The sequence below is a fragment of the Electrophorus electricus genome, chromosome 4, assembly GCF_013358815.1.
Source record: "Electrophorus electricus isolate fEleEle1 chromosome 4, fEleEle1.pri, whole genome shotgun sequence".
Classification (NCBI taxonomy): Eukaryota; Metazoa; Chordata; class Actinopteri; order Gymnotiformes; family Gymnotidae; genus Electrophorus; species Electrophorus electricus.
This window is the reverse complement of record NC_049538.1, coordinates 25,334,724-25,352,784: the sequence shown is the minus strand read 5'-3', so window position 1 is coordinate 25,352,784 and position 18,061 is coordinate 25,334,724. Positions and strand designations below refer to the sequence as shown.

The following is an 18,061-nucleotide window of genomic DNA, read 5'->3' as shown; positions in this document are numbered from 1 at the left end:
ATTTACATGCATATTAAAACTGGATGGTTTCAAGACTTGCTTGTTCGTGCTTTTTGGACATGTATTCTTTTACTTACTTTCTATTCAGTTTAATGGTTGTGGTGGTTTATAGCAGTTTATATTGCCTCAGTCTGATGTTCAGTCCCTCCCCTATAAAAGAAACAGATTTTTGTTGAAACCAATTGTGCTTTTTTTTGCAGTTGGTTTTTATTTAGGATTAGATTTTGGCACTGGGGATTCTGAAATGCTTGCATTTGTCAATTTTTCTGTAATTGCAGTAACATCAAGTGTCTCTTTTGAGCTAACTGTTAGTGTTCTATGCAAGAAGGGAATGTTTTATCTTGATGGCATGTCTATGGTAGCTTTATACTAAGACTTGAAAGGCTTCAAAGTTCTTGTAGTGGATTATGCTTAGACCAGTAGAGTAGATTTGCTTTTCTCTTTCAAATGCTTAAATTAGTGGGTTTACATGTGGTGATTTGAGCATTTGTGGAAATTACTTCTTTGGTATGAATGTACTGTATGTAAGAACACCATGAGCAACCAGCTTTGCTCTCTGTAGCCTTTTGATTGCCATGGCTGCAATGTTGTAACCATTTAGCCTAGTTTATTCGTCAGACATGAAGGGAAGTCCGGTGTGCTGTGCTGTTTCAGATTGTATCAAGCATTTGTCGACATACGGTTTTGTAACATTGCTTCTTTAGAGCCTAGTGAACATGCTTAAATTCTATCTTACTGGTGTCTCGTGAACACAGTGACCCAGAACAGCTTTATTGTTATGATTTAAGGCTGACTCACTTAAGATCTGCTCACTAGTGCTCAGAACTCATAAGGCAAACTGAACAAACTTATGGTGTTCGTTCCTGCCTTGCCATTCTATGAAATAATAGGACTGTTCCCTCATACTTCGTTGAGCACTAGCTAGATGAAGGATCATGTGTGTGTGCCATGATTGGCTCAGAGTATATTAAAAAATGGTAGCCTAAAGCTTTGTTATAATGACCATTGTATTGAAGTCTAGGTATTTTTAGAATAACAAAATGGCACCTCAGGCAGTGTTTTATTTATTTATATATATATATATATAAAATTACATTGATCATAAACCCCTATTAACCAAAACAAAAAATGAAAGTCAAAGTTTAAAATTAATTCTATATTTTATATAAACAAAAAAAACCCCTCAAAAACCTGTCAGATTTTGCCATTTATTAAATGTGGAAAATAATTTAAACAAAAGCTTTGTCCTTCATGACCAGCATCATGTAAGTTTCCATAAACTGCTAATGTTGTTGTGTCGACATAGAGTACATTTAAGCAAGTAATTATTTATTTTTAAGAAAATTGTATAAAAGTTTTGGGAAGTGGGGTGAAAAATCCACAGAAAGGTTTGGGTTCAGACACATAAATCTTCTCTTTGCAAGAAATTACTTTTTAAATTGCTCCTTGAACCTATGTAAACATTTTCCTGAACTACAGAACCATTTGTAATGTGAGGAGGACCTACATTTTTGGTTCATGAACCAGATATATTTTTCAGATAGGTTTTCTCATCATTGTTCCAGTTCCAATTCACAGTTTTGACATTAGTACCCGGGCTGTGGAAATAAGTCCCACACAAACCCTGAAAGTAATTAATAGCATCATTGTGAGAGTAACAGAGTGCTTGATGATGGTTAGAAAAACAGCCTGATTTGTCATAGAAAAAGAGAATTATTCATATCACCTTAGAGTCATATAGGGAACTTTACACTGACAATGCTTTAAACATGGATGCCTGCAGGTGTGTTACTAATTCCTACAATAAAGGATTTGTTCATGCATGGGTTGAGCCTCAACATTAGTTGTATGATTTCGTGGTAAGTGTATATTGGCCTAGGTCCCTTTGCAGTGTTCTGTTTATTAATGCAACAACAAAGCTAAGATATCTGTTCGTTTATTGGAAACTGACAGGAATCAGTTGGAACAGTTTTAAACTGTCTTGTCAAGCTTTAGCTCTGCTTCTGTGAATTTTATCATTTTTTATATTTATTTTGCCTCTGACATTTTGTCCTGCTGAACTGTAGCTTATACTTATTGGCCTTCTCTCTCTGTTGACAAGCCTCTGATTCTTCATGGAAACTTTAAATAGGTGTTGGGTTCCTTGTTTTTTCATGGTTACATTGAACATTAGGCCAGATGAAAGGTCAATTATAAGGAAAACATTGAATAGTGGTAAGTTAAAGAATGTAAAGCTTAGTATAGTTATTTTGACCTCATTGACAAGTAGTCTACTTGGATGGGGAGTATCAAATTGCATGCCACGCAGTAATAATAGCACCTGAGCAGCTGCCCTGTGGTAAGCTTGGCTAAATTAAATGGCTAAAACTTATGAAGCTTTATCTCTTGGCATTCTTGTTTCACTTCTGGAGTATGTGGCTATTTTAGGAGTACTGACAGTAGTACGACACTTCATGTTGAATCTGTTGGTTATATGGTGACTATCCTAAAGGCTAGAATAATGTAGACAAACAATTCATTGTAACTTCATTTTTTTTTAAATTCTATATTGACAGTAAATGCACCAATATGACTGTTTTCAGTGGCCTCTGAACTTAGCTTCTAAATACAGCTGTAGATTTACATAATTTATAGAATGTGTTTTTAAATTATTATTCAGAATAACTATTGTAAGTATCTTATGAGTAACAATGCACTCACAGACAAATTTTGAATAGAATAATTGAAAATCTGATCTTTGATAGAGTATTTGGATAGAGAAATCTGTGATGGAGTATTTTCTGTCCTTGTAGTGCTTTTTAGGTTTCTTTTTTCTTATTTTTAATAGGTAAGATGTTGAGGTTCAGAAGTCACTTTTGTAGGCAGCATCTCTAATGGTCAAAACATTTAATCATTTGATAGTGCTCTTTTTACATCAAAACTTAAATGCGTTGCGTTAGGTGGATTTATATGCAGTTTTAACTAACATTACCTTCTCTTTCCATGTTCATTGATGAACAGAGTTACCAGACAACAAATTAATAAAAAGCCTGAGCCTGTGCTGGATATCTGGGCAATCACCTTTTTAAAATTGAGATATTGTGATAACAATCCTATATTACTGCATCACTTTTACCCATTGCCGAATATTAGAGTATAGCTCTTCAAAATATGTTGTCAGGATGTATTCTGTTCTCCTTCTGACCATGCAGTGGTGGGAACACTGACCAGTATGTGTTGGTAAATTTGTATGAATATATCATTGTCATTGTGATAATCAAGGGCAAATTATTTTACTCATGACTGTCAATGACTTAATTTGCTGGATAAAGTGATAAAGTGGTAAACTGTTCATGTTGGCCTTACTTTCATGTAATTTGTTCATCAAGTCTAAGGTTAATACAGTTTTGTGAACCTAATTTTTATTTTATAGTTTAGTGTTTTATACTTATTTTACAATTGGTTTGTTTAGTTCACAATAATTTGGAGTTTCTTGATAATTCTTAACCTAAGTAAGCAACCTAAGTAAATTTCATTCTCACTGTTGCGTTTCATTAAAATTGCAAATGCAGAAGAGCTGTGGTACTTTGTTTCTGGATGTTCTCCAGAAGAAAGGAACTAGGTCATCTACTTTATCAACATATACAGACCATCACTTAAAATGTCAGTGTACCGGGGCTTTGAGGTCTGGCAAGGACAAAATATTTCCCACCCTCAAATTTAAAATGTTTTGGTTGTAGAGAAGTCAAATTTTCCCCATTTTTCTTCAGGCATACAGTTTGAGAAGTTGTGGCTTGTGTAGATGACACACTTTTCTCTTTGCCCAGAAATACATAAACATTGTTTGTTACCAGGAAAAGGGTAGTTGAACTTGTATGTCTTTCAGGGCTATTTGATGTGATGGTAGAATGATGAGAGGAGTTTTGGAGCCTTTACTAAAGCACCTCAATCTATTTAATTTGATTTCAAAGCTAAGACAACTGTTGTGTTTGCAATGTATGGTAGGGGACAAAGGCCAAAATTGCAATCTGCATAATAAGGCATATTTCACTTTGCTGCTTTCTGATGCCATTGTGTATGATCTATGTAGTTTGGGTGTATATATATTTTCAACTTAATGTGTCATGTTCCTTTTAATTTTTACAAATCACTGATATTCTCTTTTTTTTTTTTCTTTTTTTTTCTTTTTTACAGGTATGGCCTCACAAGTCTTGGTCTACCCACCACACGTTTATCAAACTCAGACAAGTGCCTTTTGCAGTGTGAAGAAACTCAAAGTTGAACCCAGCAACTGTGTTTACCATGAGAGGGCCTTCTCACTGACATTTTTGAATGGTAGAACCCTTGGCGTTGCACAACCAACGAAACTTGTGCCGACTTACAAGACACGAGATTTTTCAGGTGGTAGACACCGCCGGCAGGACTTTCCAGTGCAGACCGCTGCAGTACGAGGTGTGCAACGGCAGACGCCCAGCGCAGCAGCGCCTCGAGAAAAAGGTGTCCCGTCACAGGGCAAAGATCCAGAGCACACAGCCCAAGGCAGGAGGAGCAGCGGTGGAGCAACCAGGGCAACCGGAGGGGTCCGCGGCGAGGACAGCGGAAGCAGAGGGGGAGGGGCCAGAAGACCGGGTGACGGACGGGCTGACGGGGGATTTGGAGAACACGCCTGTGGTTTCAACTTAGTCGACAGCTCCCAGAGATGCGGGCTGAAACGTAAGAGCGAGGAGCTTGAGACCTTGAGCAGCGCCATGCAGATAGTGGATGACCTGTCAATGCTACCTGCAATGTTGCAAACAAATGTGGGAAATGCGCCAGTTGCTGTCCCAGCAGCAGTGGGTGGAGGTCCCATAAAGCAAGGGGCTGGTACTGGCAGCGGAGATGGGGACTACCAGCTGGTGCAGCACGAGATGCTTTGTTCAATGAAGAACACCTACGAGGTGCTGGACTTCCTCGGCCGTGGTACCTTTGGACAAGTGGTCAAATGCTGGAAACGAGGCACCAGTGAGGTGGTGGCTATAAAGATCCTAAAAAATCACCCCTCGTATGCGCGGCAGGGCCAGATCGAGGTGGGCATCCTGGCCCGTCTCAGTGGGGAGAATGCGGATGAGCATAACCTGGTGCGGGCTTTCGAGTGCTTCCAGCACCGGAACCATACCTGCCTCGTGTTTGAGATGCTTGAACAGAACCTTTATGATTTCCTCAAGCAGAACAAGTTCAGCCCGCTGCCTCTAAAGGTGATACGGCCTATTCTTCAGCAGGTGGCTACAGCACTGAGGAAGCTGAAGGCTATGGGTCTGATTCATGCTGATCTGAAGCCTGAAAACATCATGCTTGTGGACCCTGTGCGACAGCCATACCGTGTGAAAGTCATAGACTTTGGCTCAGCCAGCCATGTCTCCAAAGCAGTTTGCTCCACATATCTCCAGTCACGGTACTACAGGTATGTGTGTAGGATTATTGCAAAGAAAACAAAATGAGGGTTTTTTTGTTTTTGTTATTGTTTTGTTTTTTGAGTAAACTTGATACACTGGTGATGAATGAGTTCAGTGTACAGATATACTTGTCTGGAATGATTTAATTTTTGGCTTTAAAGCAGTTATGTCGCTTAATTCCCCATTCCATATCATTGTAGAATATAAAGATTGATACACTGAAATAGTTTGGGTGTGTGGGGTTTAAATAAATAAATAAATAAATAAATAGTAGCTAAACACACACATTATTTTTATTTATATATATATATATATATATATATATATATATATATATATATATATATATATATTAGTATATAGTAGCTAAACCTATTTTATATTCATTTGTTGTAATTATTAACATGTGGATACTTGAGTAAAATTTTGTTGGAGAATGTGTTGAAGCATATGATTCGAATTCAGTTTCCTACGGATGCTCCTTCTCATACTTGAAGATGAGGTCACATGGCTCACATCTACTTTTGATTTGTTTAAATTACTTGCTCAACAGCAAACTGTCATCATGCTTTTTTAAAATGTTGGTTAAAAAAACATTTAGTTTGATGCTAAAACAAACTTTGTGCAGATGCTGTCATGCACAGATTGTATGCAAAAAGTACTTTTGGGAGTAATAACATAGATGAGTGAATTTGCACAGATGTGTCTAAAACCTGCATTAATACAATATACCCACATTTTCAGGTAGAAAATCTTCCTCAAACGGTGTTTGCGTTTCCCTGCATGTTCTGAGCACTTGCATAGCAACAACAGTCCTCACTGTGGCACAGAGGTCTTTGCTTGATTGGGCTGCAGAGCAAACTTGCATGCAATTCGTCATTCTGCCTAATAGTTATACAAACAGCTAAGTCATCAGTATTTACATTTGTGGGGAAGACTCTTATTTTTGTGGAAAGAGTACATAGAAATAGCTGCAGTACAACCAGTTACATTTAATAAAATCATATGATCTGATTTAGTGTTACACTCTAAATATTACCATATGCTGATTCTTTTTGAGCTGAAATATCCAGCTGAATGCCTCAATGAATATTTTGTTTCAGACCATACATGCCCCTTTTTTAATCAGGTCAAATAGCATTTGAATATTTGTGGAATTGCTGGCAAGGAAATGTTACCTATGACAAACATCCCGTCTATTCAGGAGCTACATACCAAGTCAGTAAAGTGATGTTACTGGCAGGCAATGAGCCATTCATGGTCCTTTAGCATGAGAGAGGAAGAAGTGTTCTGAAAACAGATTCAGCATAATGGGATTTGGAGAAAACAAACCAATAACTGTTGAAACCAGATAGAACTTTACTCAGCTGGCAAGATTTTGTTATATTGGATGTGAGATGTTTCCAGGAGTTTGTTTGTAAATATGCTTGTTTATTCTGTACTTTTATGCTTGTTTTTTCCTGTGTGAATATATGCTAATGTTTTTTCTGATGTTAACTTTTAAGTGTTAAATGTTATTGGCATTTGGCATGTTCCTGTTTTGACTGCAGAAATCACTAATTTTTGTTGTTGTTGTTGTTGTTGTACTGACAAATGGAAAAGCTTGCAAAAAGAATCTTGTCCACCAACCCTTACCTAGCTGACAGTGTTTTAGTTGAGAAAAATGGACCTGAAATATGGCTGTTACATAATCAACAAGCATGACTGTCTTGAATGTTTATTGTTCCATGTCAATGTGAGTCTCTGTTCTGTGAGAATGTTTGCCAGGTCCCCAAGCTCTAGAACACACATCCTTACTGGGTACTGTCCTTACTGGTTCCTCTTTTAGGGATACACTGAGCTTCTCTAGCTCTCCCTCTCCCCCATAGTTTGTTTTCAGATTTTATTCAGTACAGCCATAATGCTCACTGAAGTTTTTAGGATTTATTAAATTGTGTTAATTAAATAAGTGTACTTTTTAAATTTAATTTCATTTTACTCCAGATTTTATTCTTGTCCAAAAACAATTTAAATAAACCTCAGAAATATTCATCCATTATTCTTTCTCCCTTGATTAAAAAAAAAAAAAAATACACTGATCATATAACAGGGAAACATTGCAGTGTGAATTTATCGATGCAGTGACAAATGCTGAGCATGCTTTGTATTAGATGGGTCAAAAGGGCTAAAGTAATATATATATATCTTGAGAAATTCACAGACAATCCTCTTTTGGTTATAAAAATCCCTGTAGGCAAGGCAAGGCAATTTTATTTATATAGCACCATTCATATACAACAGCAATTCAAAGTGCTTCATATAAGAAAAGCTAAAGCTTGTTACAGCTCAAGATCCATAACTTTGGGAAGGTCTGGTATAGTACACATGTTTCTGAAGTATTCATGCATAGTCTTTCAGATTTGACTTTTCATAGCAGATGACCAGTCAAGGTAAAAAGATAAGAATTACAAATGTTTGCTTAATGTGTACACTTGCTTGTCATATAGTTTGATGTAGTCTAGTTCTGTTGCAAAATTATTGTGCTGTTTCAGGTATTTAAGTATTTTTGCCATTTATGCTACAATGCAGTCCTAATATTATGACTCTCCATTCATAGGGCTGGAGCCATGGCTGGCTTCAACTCGTTTAGTAAATCCTGGCATAGGCTGGACAGTTTTAGTCCATTTCCAAATAGCAGTACACTACAACAGTGTGTTTCCTTTGTTCTGCTTACATTTGTGATTTTGTATATGGATTGATCTTATTCATCCAGGCTTGTTTGAAAATATTAGTACCCATGCTCTTTTACATTGTTGAATAATGCTAATTCTTGATGGTTACAGAATTTATATGCAAACACTGCAACACTGATTGTAAGCACAAAAAGTAGCGTGTTAGGAAAGTCATGCAAGAGGAAACTGGGCAGGGAAATGCTGATCAGTGCTGATTTTAGTTTTCCCTGCCGTGAGGTGTGTTGCAACCTTGTGTATATATAGGCTTGCTAATACATACAACCTTATCGCTGCCTGGAGATTCAATACAAGCCCAAGCCATTGCCTGTCAGGGCTAGTTCCCAACGTATAGTTTACTGTCTGTAATTGCATGAAGCCATAGTTTTCAAGAGGATTTTTGATGAGGAACAGGGACCAAGCTATAAAACATGTTGTTCATATTTTTTGCATAGTGCCAGTGTCTCAGATTGAATCAACTCCAGGTCCACATCTGAGTGAGGACTGGAGGCTGTTATAAAGCTCAATTAAAATGCTGTGTAAGGATATTGATGGTTTTACTTTTAGAGCACTCCAGACCACAATCAGAAATGGCGGGAAAAAAAAACATTTGCATTTTTGCCCACATATGTTCCTAGTAAATGTTGCTCCCATAGGCATGGTTTATTGCAGGCTATACATTTTTTGTAACAGTGGGACTGGAATTATTGGCTAATTGTTGTTGGTTATATTTTTTTCTTGTTCTGGTAATATTCTGACACTTTGACATCTGAATGCATTAAAAACAATTTAAAAATGTGGAGCACTTTATTATACCATAAAAAGTAGGTTCCTGACGTTCTTGTTACTGTGCTCTTGTTGGAAGATACACTGAACCTGAGCAAAATCCCTCCAAATGTCATTGGTCCTTCGCACCTCCTCCTCAACCCTGTTATGTGACATGGTGACCTGCGAAAGCTGCTTTTGATGTTTCTCTGGCGAGGGTGCATCCCAGACACAGTAGAGGGGTGGGGCATCAGGAGATGGTCAGGGGGCAAGAGCTGGAGGAGGCTGCCTAAAATTAGCTTATGGGAGTATAGCCAGCACAGTTTGACTTCTATAGATGGTGAAGTGCGCTTGCAGTTGGAGTGAAATAAGGCAGGATGAAATGCTAGAGAGATCACTCCAGCACTTGGTCAAGGTCACTGTCTTGCATAGTCAGCTGTTTTGTTGCTTTTAGAAGATAAGAGTATAGATAGCCAGCAGCAAAGGGAGAGGGGGCTGGGCTGGCGACCCCTTGGATTTCGTCATGGGGCGGCAAGCCATGTTCTAATTTAGGACTGATTTTGATTGAATCCAATTTGAACTTTAGCCTCTTCAGTGAAAACCAGTTGTGAACTTGTCTATTACAAAAAAAAAAAAAAGGTGTAAACTTTCTTTAATATGACAGTGGTAGACTTTCTGAATTTGTGTTATTTGTGCTTTTATGTTTTTACTTGCCCCATCTGCTATTTTTTCAGGTTGCTAGTGTCAGGTGTCCAATGTGTTCTTATTCTTATGCACTTTTAAGCACGGACCATGACAGCTTAAAGCAGACCTATGTAGGTGATGCTGACAAGTAAATTGCTTGTGCTTTTAGGTAGCAAACTATTGTAGTGTGTGAGCAAGTGAGAAACTAATTTTGTGAAACCACAGAGCTATTTTGTGGATTTCCTTTTTATCATTTACCAGTGTTAAGGGCAAATGATTCCTTAACCTTTTTGTGGATTTCCTTTTTATCATTTACCAGTGTTAAGGGCAAATGATTCCTGTACCTTTTTGCTTATGTACTGTGATGCAGGCTGAAATTGAGCCTTATGTATAATTTATCACAGCCTGTGTTTGCTTGTGTTGGAAACAGAGTAAACAGAACTAATCCTAGAAGGAAAAAAAGGCAAATTCATGTTGCAGTCTATAATACTTTTATCATTTTATATGTGATCATTGCTTAACTGCTTATCTTGTATCCTGTTGTTCTCTTCTTGATATGTGTAAATGCAGTATTTTTGTGGTGTTTTTTATTGTTATTTTGTAAGTTCTAATTATGGGATGCTTGTTTTTTTATAATGAATGTTGTCTTTTGTAAGTACGGGGAATCGAGTGCTAAGGCATGTCGGTGCAACCATGTCACTATATTTTTCAGCACTAATGCGCAGGTTCAAGTGCAGTCAAAATCTCATAGCCAGGTAATTTTATCTTAAATTCTTTTGGCCCGAAGAGATTTTCTTTGTGGCACAAACTCAGAGTTTTTGTTATCTGTGTTCAAAGCTGTGGCAATTGGCAGATTAAACATATCCAGGTTGGTTGCAAGATGCGGTAAAAGTAGAACAGTCGATGTGGATGTCCTAGTAAGGCTTGGACACTAACCAAGGCTGGGCCATAAATTGGTGGTGGTGTTTTTTTTTTTGTTTTTTTTTGTGGTGGTGGTGTTGCCATGTAAAACCTACCATATTGGCAACATTACTGATTCTAAACTCTATGAAGATGGAATTTGTGATTTTCTAAAAAGAGACTTTTTGAGGATAGCCTGTTGGACGAGGATAGCAAGGACATGACTCATTTGATGTGTTGCACTACCCAGTAGGTCAGAAACTACTGCCTAGCTTTTGCTGGCAGCACTGGAACTAGCCAGTAAGTGCCCTAGGTCGAAATTCTGAGGGATAGCCTACTTGCTGCCAGGGATGATATGCATTTTAGAATTTGCATTGCTAAAACTTAAACAGACCAAATCTAAAGCTGCTTTACTTTTGAGGTATACAGTATTCCAGTCATGCAAATGTCTGACCTCGCCCTCTGCTTCTTTTAACATTTAGCTTGATGTCAGTAACGTGGTGTAATTCACTAGCTTTGTGCATGAAGACTTGCCACAAAAGTGAATTAATAAATACGAACAACAATGGATGCTGAGTTGGATGCTTTTGCATTGCTTGTGAAAATGGGTCTCAAAGGACAGTCTTTCAACTGCTGCATTGAAGAGTGCCACCCTGATTCACTTGTAGGCTCTGACTTAAGAGAAGAATAGGAAGGTGAGAATATGATGTGGAAATGGTAAAGGAAGAAGAAAAGGACGAAACATGGAGTCTGGTCACCATTGGAAACTGGCTCACGCAAATGAGCTAGGGCTGCTCGGGAACTGAAACAGAATGATGTGGGCATGTGGTGGGGTCTTTATAACTCAGCTTGTGCAGAAGGTCAATATGAGGCACTAGTGAAGAGAGGAAGGCTTGGCCCCATTTCACCCTCTTGGCTTACCCAAGGAAAACGGAAGTGGTAGTTCCTCTCTTGGGGTTTCAACATCCTTAGCATCTTTTGGTCTTGCTTGTTTTTGCTTTTATTTAGAAATCATATTGGTCCATCAGGACTCAGAACTTAAAGAATCAAAATACTTAAAATGATACAATTTACAAAATTTTAGTCTAGTGAAAAAATGTTTTTAGTGATTTGCTGGTCTGACCTATTGTTCATTTAAGACATGTTTCTTTGTTTGTTAGTGTGATCTTTTCTGTTGTATTTCCATTGTATTGCATTTTTCCTTTTTCTTTAAACCACAACAATTTAACAGGGATGTGGCTATTTATGGCCAATAATTCAAAGCCTGGGTTAAAGGAAACATCCTTTAAAACGAAACTCATTTCCACATACAAATAATTAGTTGGGTGACTGTGATTCTAAGCTCAAAATGTAGTACATAATTTGCTTTGGTCAGCTGGGGATGGGAGGTGGCACATAGTTACTCTGATTCACAGCTTTGAACTTGTTTCCTTCTCTGTTGGATATAAGCAGGAAAGATGTGAGCTGTGGCTAGAGAACCCCTTCCTTACCTTGTGGTGTGTGATTCCTTCCAAGAAATCATTGCTGTAAACCCCCATTTCCTTAGTCTGTGAATCTATTCTTCATTGCCTTTTGTCTCATTATACTTCCTGCAATGTTCTCTCATACATTTTCTCTGTAATGTGTAAGACAGTAAGGGGTGTAGGTATTAAATAACCTACATACAAGTGAACCATGAGCAAGCAGTAGCTTACTAATGCATTGTAAACAGTGAACATTTTTGTTTGTTTTATAGTAAGCAATGTTTCCACAAATCAGGTAACTACAGTTTGTGTTATACTTACACTGTTCCTCATTTTAAGAAACAGTACCATTTTAAGATGCTTTCCACATAGCTATCTTGAAGTCAGATGCATTTAAAATAAATTAATTACTTATGTTATTTACAGTGCAGTCTATATAGGTCTTTTTTATGTGCTCACAAAAAGCTTTATCCTTAAGTAACTTCTCAAATTGTAACTATACGGAGACACTGAAATTAACAAAACCCTAGATGTTTTTTTTTTTTTTTTCTTTTTTTTTCTTCTTTCTTTCTTCTTCAGTATTCAGTGACATTTCATATGAAATTCTTCATTTTCAGGTCTTAAAACCTGTTCTGGTGCTGTAATTAAATCACCTGGTCATGACGACTAGTTTGTAAGAAATCTATTAACATTTACTTGTAAGTTTGACATTGTTTGTTTATTTTTTTACAAAGCCACTATTTTCGCAAAAAACCCACCTTGCTGTTAACAGAAAGCAGTTTATGATCATAGATTGCTGCCTGACCATTTTCTAAGTTTGTTTTAAGTTTCCATACAATACATTCTTCATGCGTAGTACAGAATGAGAGTCCAGCATCCGGTTACTGCTGTGATAGAGGGCATGTCCAGCCTGGGCAGATTGCCTGAGAGCTCATTTTGGACACTATAGTCTTCTGTATGCTGGCGTAAGCCCATGATGGAGACAAGAAGGGTGTATTTTGTGCTGTGCATTTGCATGCATGAGCTTCATGTCGGTTCCAGATCCAGTGCCAGTTTTCTCCTCCACCTGTAGGATTCCACTCCAGTCTTTAATCTCTGCCATCCAGGCTTTAAAATGAATAAAGCAACCTGCCTTGTGGACTTGCTGTGCTCACTTTTCCTTCTTGTTACCTTTTGTGCATTGAGGAAATCTAGATGGTTGCATTGATTTGAGTGAATTGTTTCTGAATCCCACTTTGAGCTTACCTTTCATCGTCTTGTTTGATTGTACAGTTGTACTGTATGTTGTGAAAATATTGAGCAAGTTCACTCGTGGTAGGGAATGATTTGCAATTCTTTGTTGAATTGGGTTTGTTTGTATGAATGTAAGGGAGTTGGTGTGGTTTTGTGTTGAATGTTCGCATGAATTTTGTTTTTATTCAACTTTCTTGAAGTTGGATTCTTGAAGTTAGGCGAGCACCAGTTTGAATATAATGTATGTATTTAATACACTAGCATTATCAAACTTCAGATGTTTCCGCTGCTTCCTTCTCTCTTTTTTATACATACCTTATTGCTCCTGGAGCCACACACCATTTTCAGCTTTTTCCCCTAGACAAGGTCATAACATCTGTCATACTTTGGCACCAACATGCCAGAGGTTTTCTTGCCTTTTTTTCCTATTCAATAAAATAATAATAATGTTAATATTTTATAATTTCGTTTTTAAATATTTCAGCTGGATAATTTTGTTTCAAATATAGTAGTAGTAGTAGTAGTAATAGTTGTTGTAACACTAGTAGTGTGATCTGATGTCAGAGCTTGTCTATACTCTAACCAATATTGGTTTATTCAACAGCATCCCTTTGTCTCTAGAATTTATCATGGTTTCATATAACTTGACAAAGATGAGACACAGGAAATTCCCATTTGAGAGGAGTGTCCCTCAAGCACCTCTGGCTGACCCTCTACCAACCTGTCTGTAACAACACTCTTGGACCCTAGGTGTCACCCTGCATAGGCTGCACTACTGTGTAAACACACCCTTGCCTCAAATCTCTACACGTCTTGATTTTTTTTTTTAAATAATGGTTTGGGAGAATGCTTGGGTTGTAAATCTCAGATCCAAGAATTTCATAAGTGCTTAGTTATGCGTTTTGAAATCTGAACTTGTTTGGATCCACAGTAGTCTCCTCTTCACAATGCCCAGAATTATGTTATATAAAAGTAACACAAAAGGATTTGAATTGCAGTATTATATTGGCTCTAAAGTGTATTGGTAGAGTGGTGCGGGGTTAGCCCAGGGTTCTGTTTTTTGGATACATCCCTATCAAAACTCACTTAAGTTCAGGTGAATCTTTTTTGTCCACTGGCAATTAATTAAAATGGATCATGAAGACAGACTGTGGTAGTGTTCTGTCTTGATACAAGCGCACTGAAAACTAGTCTGCTCCGTTGAAGTTTTTGCAACATTCTCTGTAGAAATAACCTTTGACTTGCATTAGCGATCAATGAACAACCCTTAAGTGATGATAAACCCATAGTCTGCGGATTCCAAAGGGGAATTCAGAAAGGTTTCATAGTATCCTTGGATGAGCTCTAACAGAGAAGCAGAAAAAAATAACCTGGTTTGCAAGCAGGCCTACTCTATTGTTGATTCATCAAATGCTTCATACAATCAGGAAACTAGTTGTATTGGCCATTTTATCTCAGGATAAGGAAACAGTAGTTGTCCTACTATCCCTGTAGCATTTCATTTTTAGACAGGCTATACTTATACTAAGAAATGATGGCTGTGTTACATGCAGTACTTGTAAAAAGCAAATGTCTTTTGGTATTTTGACTTGAATTATGTTGAAAGTATGTTGTGTTGATCAGGAAAATGTGATCTAATGTCCTTTTCCCAAAGATAAGTGTGCTATGTACCTTTTGAGACAAGGAAACACAATGCAGAGTACAACAGATTTGATCACTTTTGCATGTCAGATTCAATAGATTTCACACTATATCACTGCATCCTGATGGCATTAAATGAGCTGGTTCAGCGCACAAATATGAGCAGTGTCCATGGACCTCTCTGAGAAACAGAACAGGCTTTTTCTTTTGCTATTCTCTCAATTTCATTCAGACTGTTCTCTGTATAGTATCTTTCTTTCCTATGACAGTGCTTGAGAAGTAGATACACACCCCCACTGTATCTTTCTGCTGCATGCATATTTCCAAACAGCACACACTAGTTAGTCCTTGAGACAAAAATGATAACTCGCGCTGAAGGACTGAGGGAAGGTCTGCAATGTAGTTCTGTCCCTTGTATTCAAGGTCTCTGCCATATCTGTGTGTCTGTCTGAGAAATGGCCACCATGTTTGGAATGAGAGTTGTAGTGCAGTATGTACAAGCATGTAGGAATGTGATGTCCCCCTTGGCCTATTCTCTCCTCTCTTTCCCTCCCCCTCTCTGTCGTGTGGGCATGGACCAATGTGTCTTTACCATGTGGTCACCATGGAAATCTTTGGTTCAGCTCTGCTCACATGAAAATACAGGGAATTCTTTCAGCATGAAATATTTGTCTAATATTTTAGGTAGCACTTGTCTACTTCAATATTGTGTTTGACCTGTGTGTTTTTTGTTTACGTTTTGATATCACTTTAATTAAAATCACAAATATTTTGAAGACACTCTACCTCATATAACAACTTCTGGTCACATTCTGTGTTTTGTATAAAGCCTGTGGAGAATTCAGAAGCTCATCTCATCATTACCACGTGTAGTTCCTTCTGGCTGCTGACTATTTCACTGCTATGCAGTTGTTGCAGCTGCGCTCCAGAGACACCTTTTTTTCTAGTATATAGAGAAACAAGAAATCCCTCATTCTGGTGCAAGTGGTGCAGGACAAAGTGTTTGTGCTGAGTATAGCTGGAGCTGTGGGAGGATGTATAGGGCAGAGTGGGGCAGTGGGGCCAGTCCGGGCCATGCGTGTCTTCATCTTTTGTGTGTCAGGCGCGCACGTTTTCGGGTCAGCTGTGCTTCAGTAATAGAGCCCTGTCAGAGATCCGTTTTCAGCCCACGGTTACAGCAGTAATGTGACACCTGTGTAACCTGAGATACGCAGAGCAGTCTGGCCAGCGTACCGACTGGAGCAGCATCACCCTTGAGATCACGTGGTACCCGCAAGCTGTTGCTTAACAGGATCGCCACCCTGTGTCTGGTGCAAAGCGACCCCCACGGTTTCTTGCCTGACCGTGACCACAGTGACGCAAAATGATAGACTTAACTATGCATGGTAATCCTTGTTTATCCTTGACACACGTCCTAATGTTACCTGAACAAACCGACCTTAAGCCTGCATAAAAAGATCTAACTTATCCAACCAACAGCTAGCTTCACTTTGACCCGGTGAGCCATCTGTAGACTTGCTTCACTCAGGCATAAATCAGACACCATTGTGAATGCAACAGTGCAGTTGTACTGGGTTGTGCTACATAGCCCTGTTGTGTCGTGCCACCCTGTGGAAACTACATAAAAATCCTTGAACACTCCTATAATACCATGTCCTGTCTTGTTGCCATACCTTCTTCAGAGTTTTTTTTGTTTTTTTGTTTTGTTTTTTTTTTCTCCACCTCCCTAAAGAGAATCAATATGGGGTGTTCAGCTAACTATGTACTTCTTGTTTGTGTTTCTCTCCCACAGGGCACCAGAGATCATTTTGGGTCTGCCATTTTGTGAAGCCATAGACATGTGGTCGCTGGGTTGTGTGATAGCTGAGCTTTTCCTGGGCTGGCCCCTCTACCCTGGGGCTCTGGAGTACGACCAGGTAATTATCCTGACCACAGCTGGTGAGACCCTTCAGTCGTCCCCACTGCCCTGTGCGAACAGCAATGTGTAAAGGAAACTTTGGATGTAGGGCTCAAACCACTCCTCGACATTTTGCAGAATGTCAGAGTCCGTGCATATGTGCAAACACAAACTGATGGCCTCACCTTCCTTAGAAAGTCAGCTCTCAGATGTGAGTTCTCACACATTCCCGCGTTCTCTGTCCTACGTCATCTGTTATTCACTGAGCTGTGGTATGTTGTCTAGAGTCCACAGAAGAGTTTGCACTGCTGTCTCTGTATGTGTGTGTGCGCCGCAGGAGCACAGACGCGCATGCAATGTGTCAGGCTGTGCCTGTTTGTATTCAGAGCATACATTGACTGCTTTTGGTGCAACGTCTTTTCTTTTTGGAGACTTCTGGGGCTCCTCCCCTCCTGCTGGGGGGCCGGGCCCCTGGAGGCACCATGGGGACTCTTTTAGAGCCGTTGTGTATGTCGGAGTGTGTCCTCACTAGGTACGTGTGCTTATGAGACTGAGGCAGAGGGATGTGCAGTAACGGGCCCAGATTAGAACACTGTTTCCAGGGAAGGTTTGGGAAGAGTAGCTCCAGCAACCCAGAGAGGGAGAACGAGGTGAAGGATCTCTGCCAGACCTACTGGGATGCCAGCATGCCATGGGGAGCTGTCAGCTCTTAGTGCTGCCACTCTAGCTCAGCACCCAGTCCGTCTTATACCATCCTGAGTTCTGCTATAAAATGCATCTTAGGCCCACTCCTCAGCGATCAAAATATTTTTACTGCCAGACAAGATATTTGTTTCATATTCTTCATACCAGGTTGATACTTGGGAAAACTCAACATTTCTAGGGGAAAATAATTTACAATGCTTTGAAAATCCTAAAAGAAGGATATAAAAATGAATGGTGAAAGAGTGAGATGGTGGAGAAAAAGGAGTTCAGATTTATTTAGTTTTGATTTGTAGTGTAGCATGGTGAACTGTCATGATGTGCATTTCTTGAAATGTGTGCAATGATTGCTTCTGAAGATAAGGTATCGCACACACTAGTTCATTTTTGGAACGATTTCCAGAGCACTACATAGGCTTTTGTATTTGAATTTAAATCGACTCAGACATTCAGATTCTAACCTAGGCTGTTCCAAGCGTATGGTATTTCTCATTATCCTTGTTTTAGATGTGTGACGCATTAATCAAGTATTTTTGTAGCCTGCTGTTAAAATTAAAATCCAACCTCCCTTGTTGTGTTGCTCATATTAGTAAACACATGTTGATTTAATGTGTGAAGTCTGATCTTCCTAGCAAGGCTCCTGACCTACAGAGGTGT

General features: G+C 38.8%; 1 protein-coding gene across 4 annotated transcripts in view; it reads left to right on the top strand.

Moving 5' to 3' along the window:
• Positions 1-18,061, top strand: part of hipk3b (homeodomain interacting protein kinase 3b) — a 31,358-nt gene that overhangs the window by 1,548 nt on the left and 11,749 nt on the right. For all 4 annotated transcript variants that reach the window (XM_026999494.2, XM_026999492.2, XM_026999493.2 and 1 more), the window contains exons 2-3: positions 4,174-5,419; positions 16,598-16,721. In XM_026999494.2, the coding sequence (XP_026855295.2) occupies positions 4,176-5,419; positions 16,598-16,721 (1,368 nt within the window). In that variant the 5' untranslated portion in view covers positions 4,174-4,175. The remainder of the gene's footprint in view (positions 1-4,173; positions 5,420-16,597; positions 16,722-18,061) is intronic.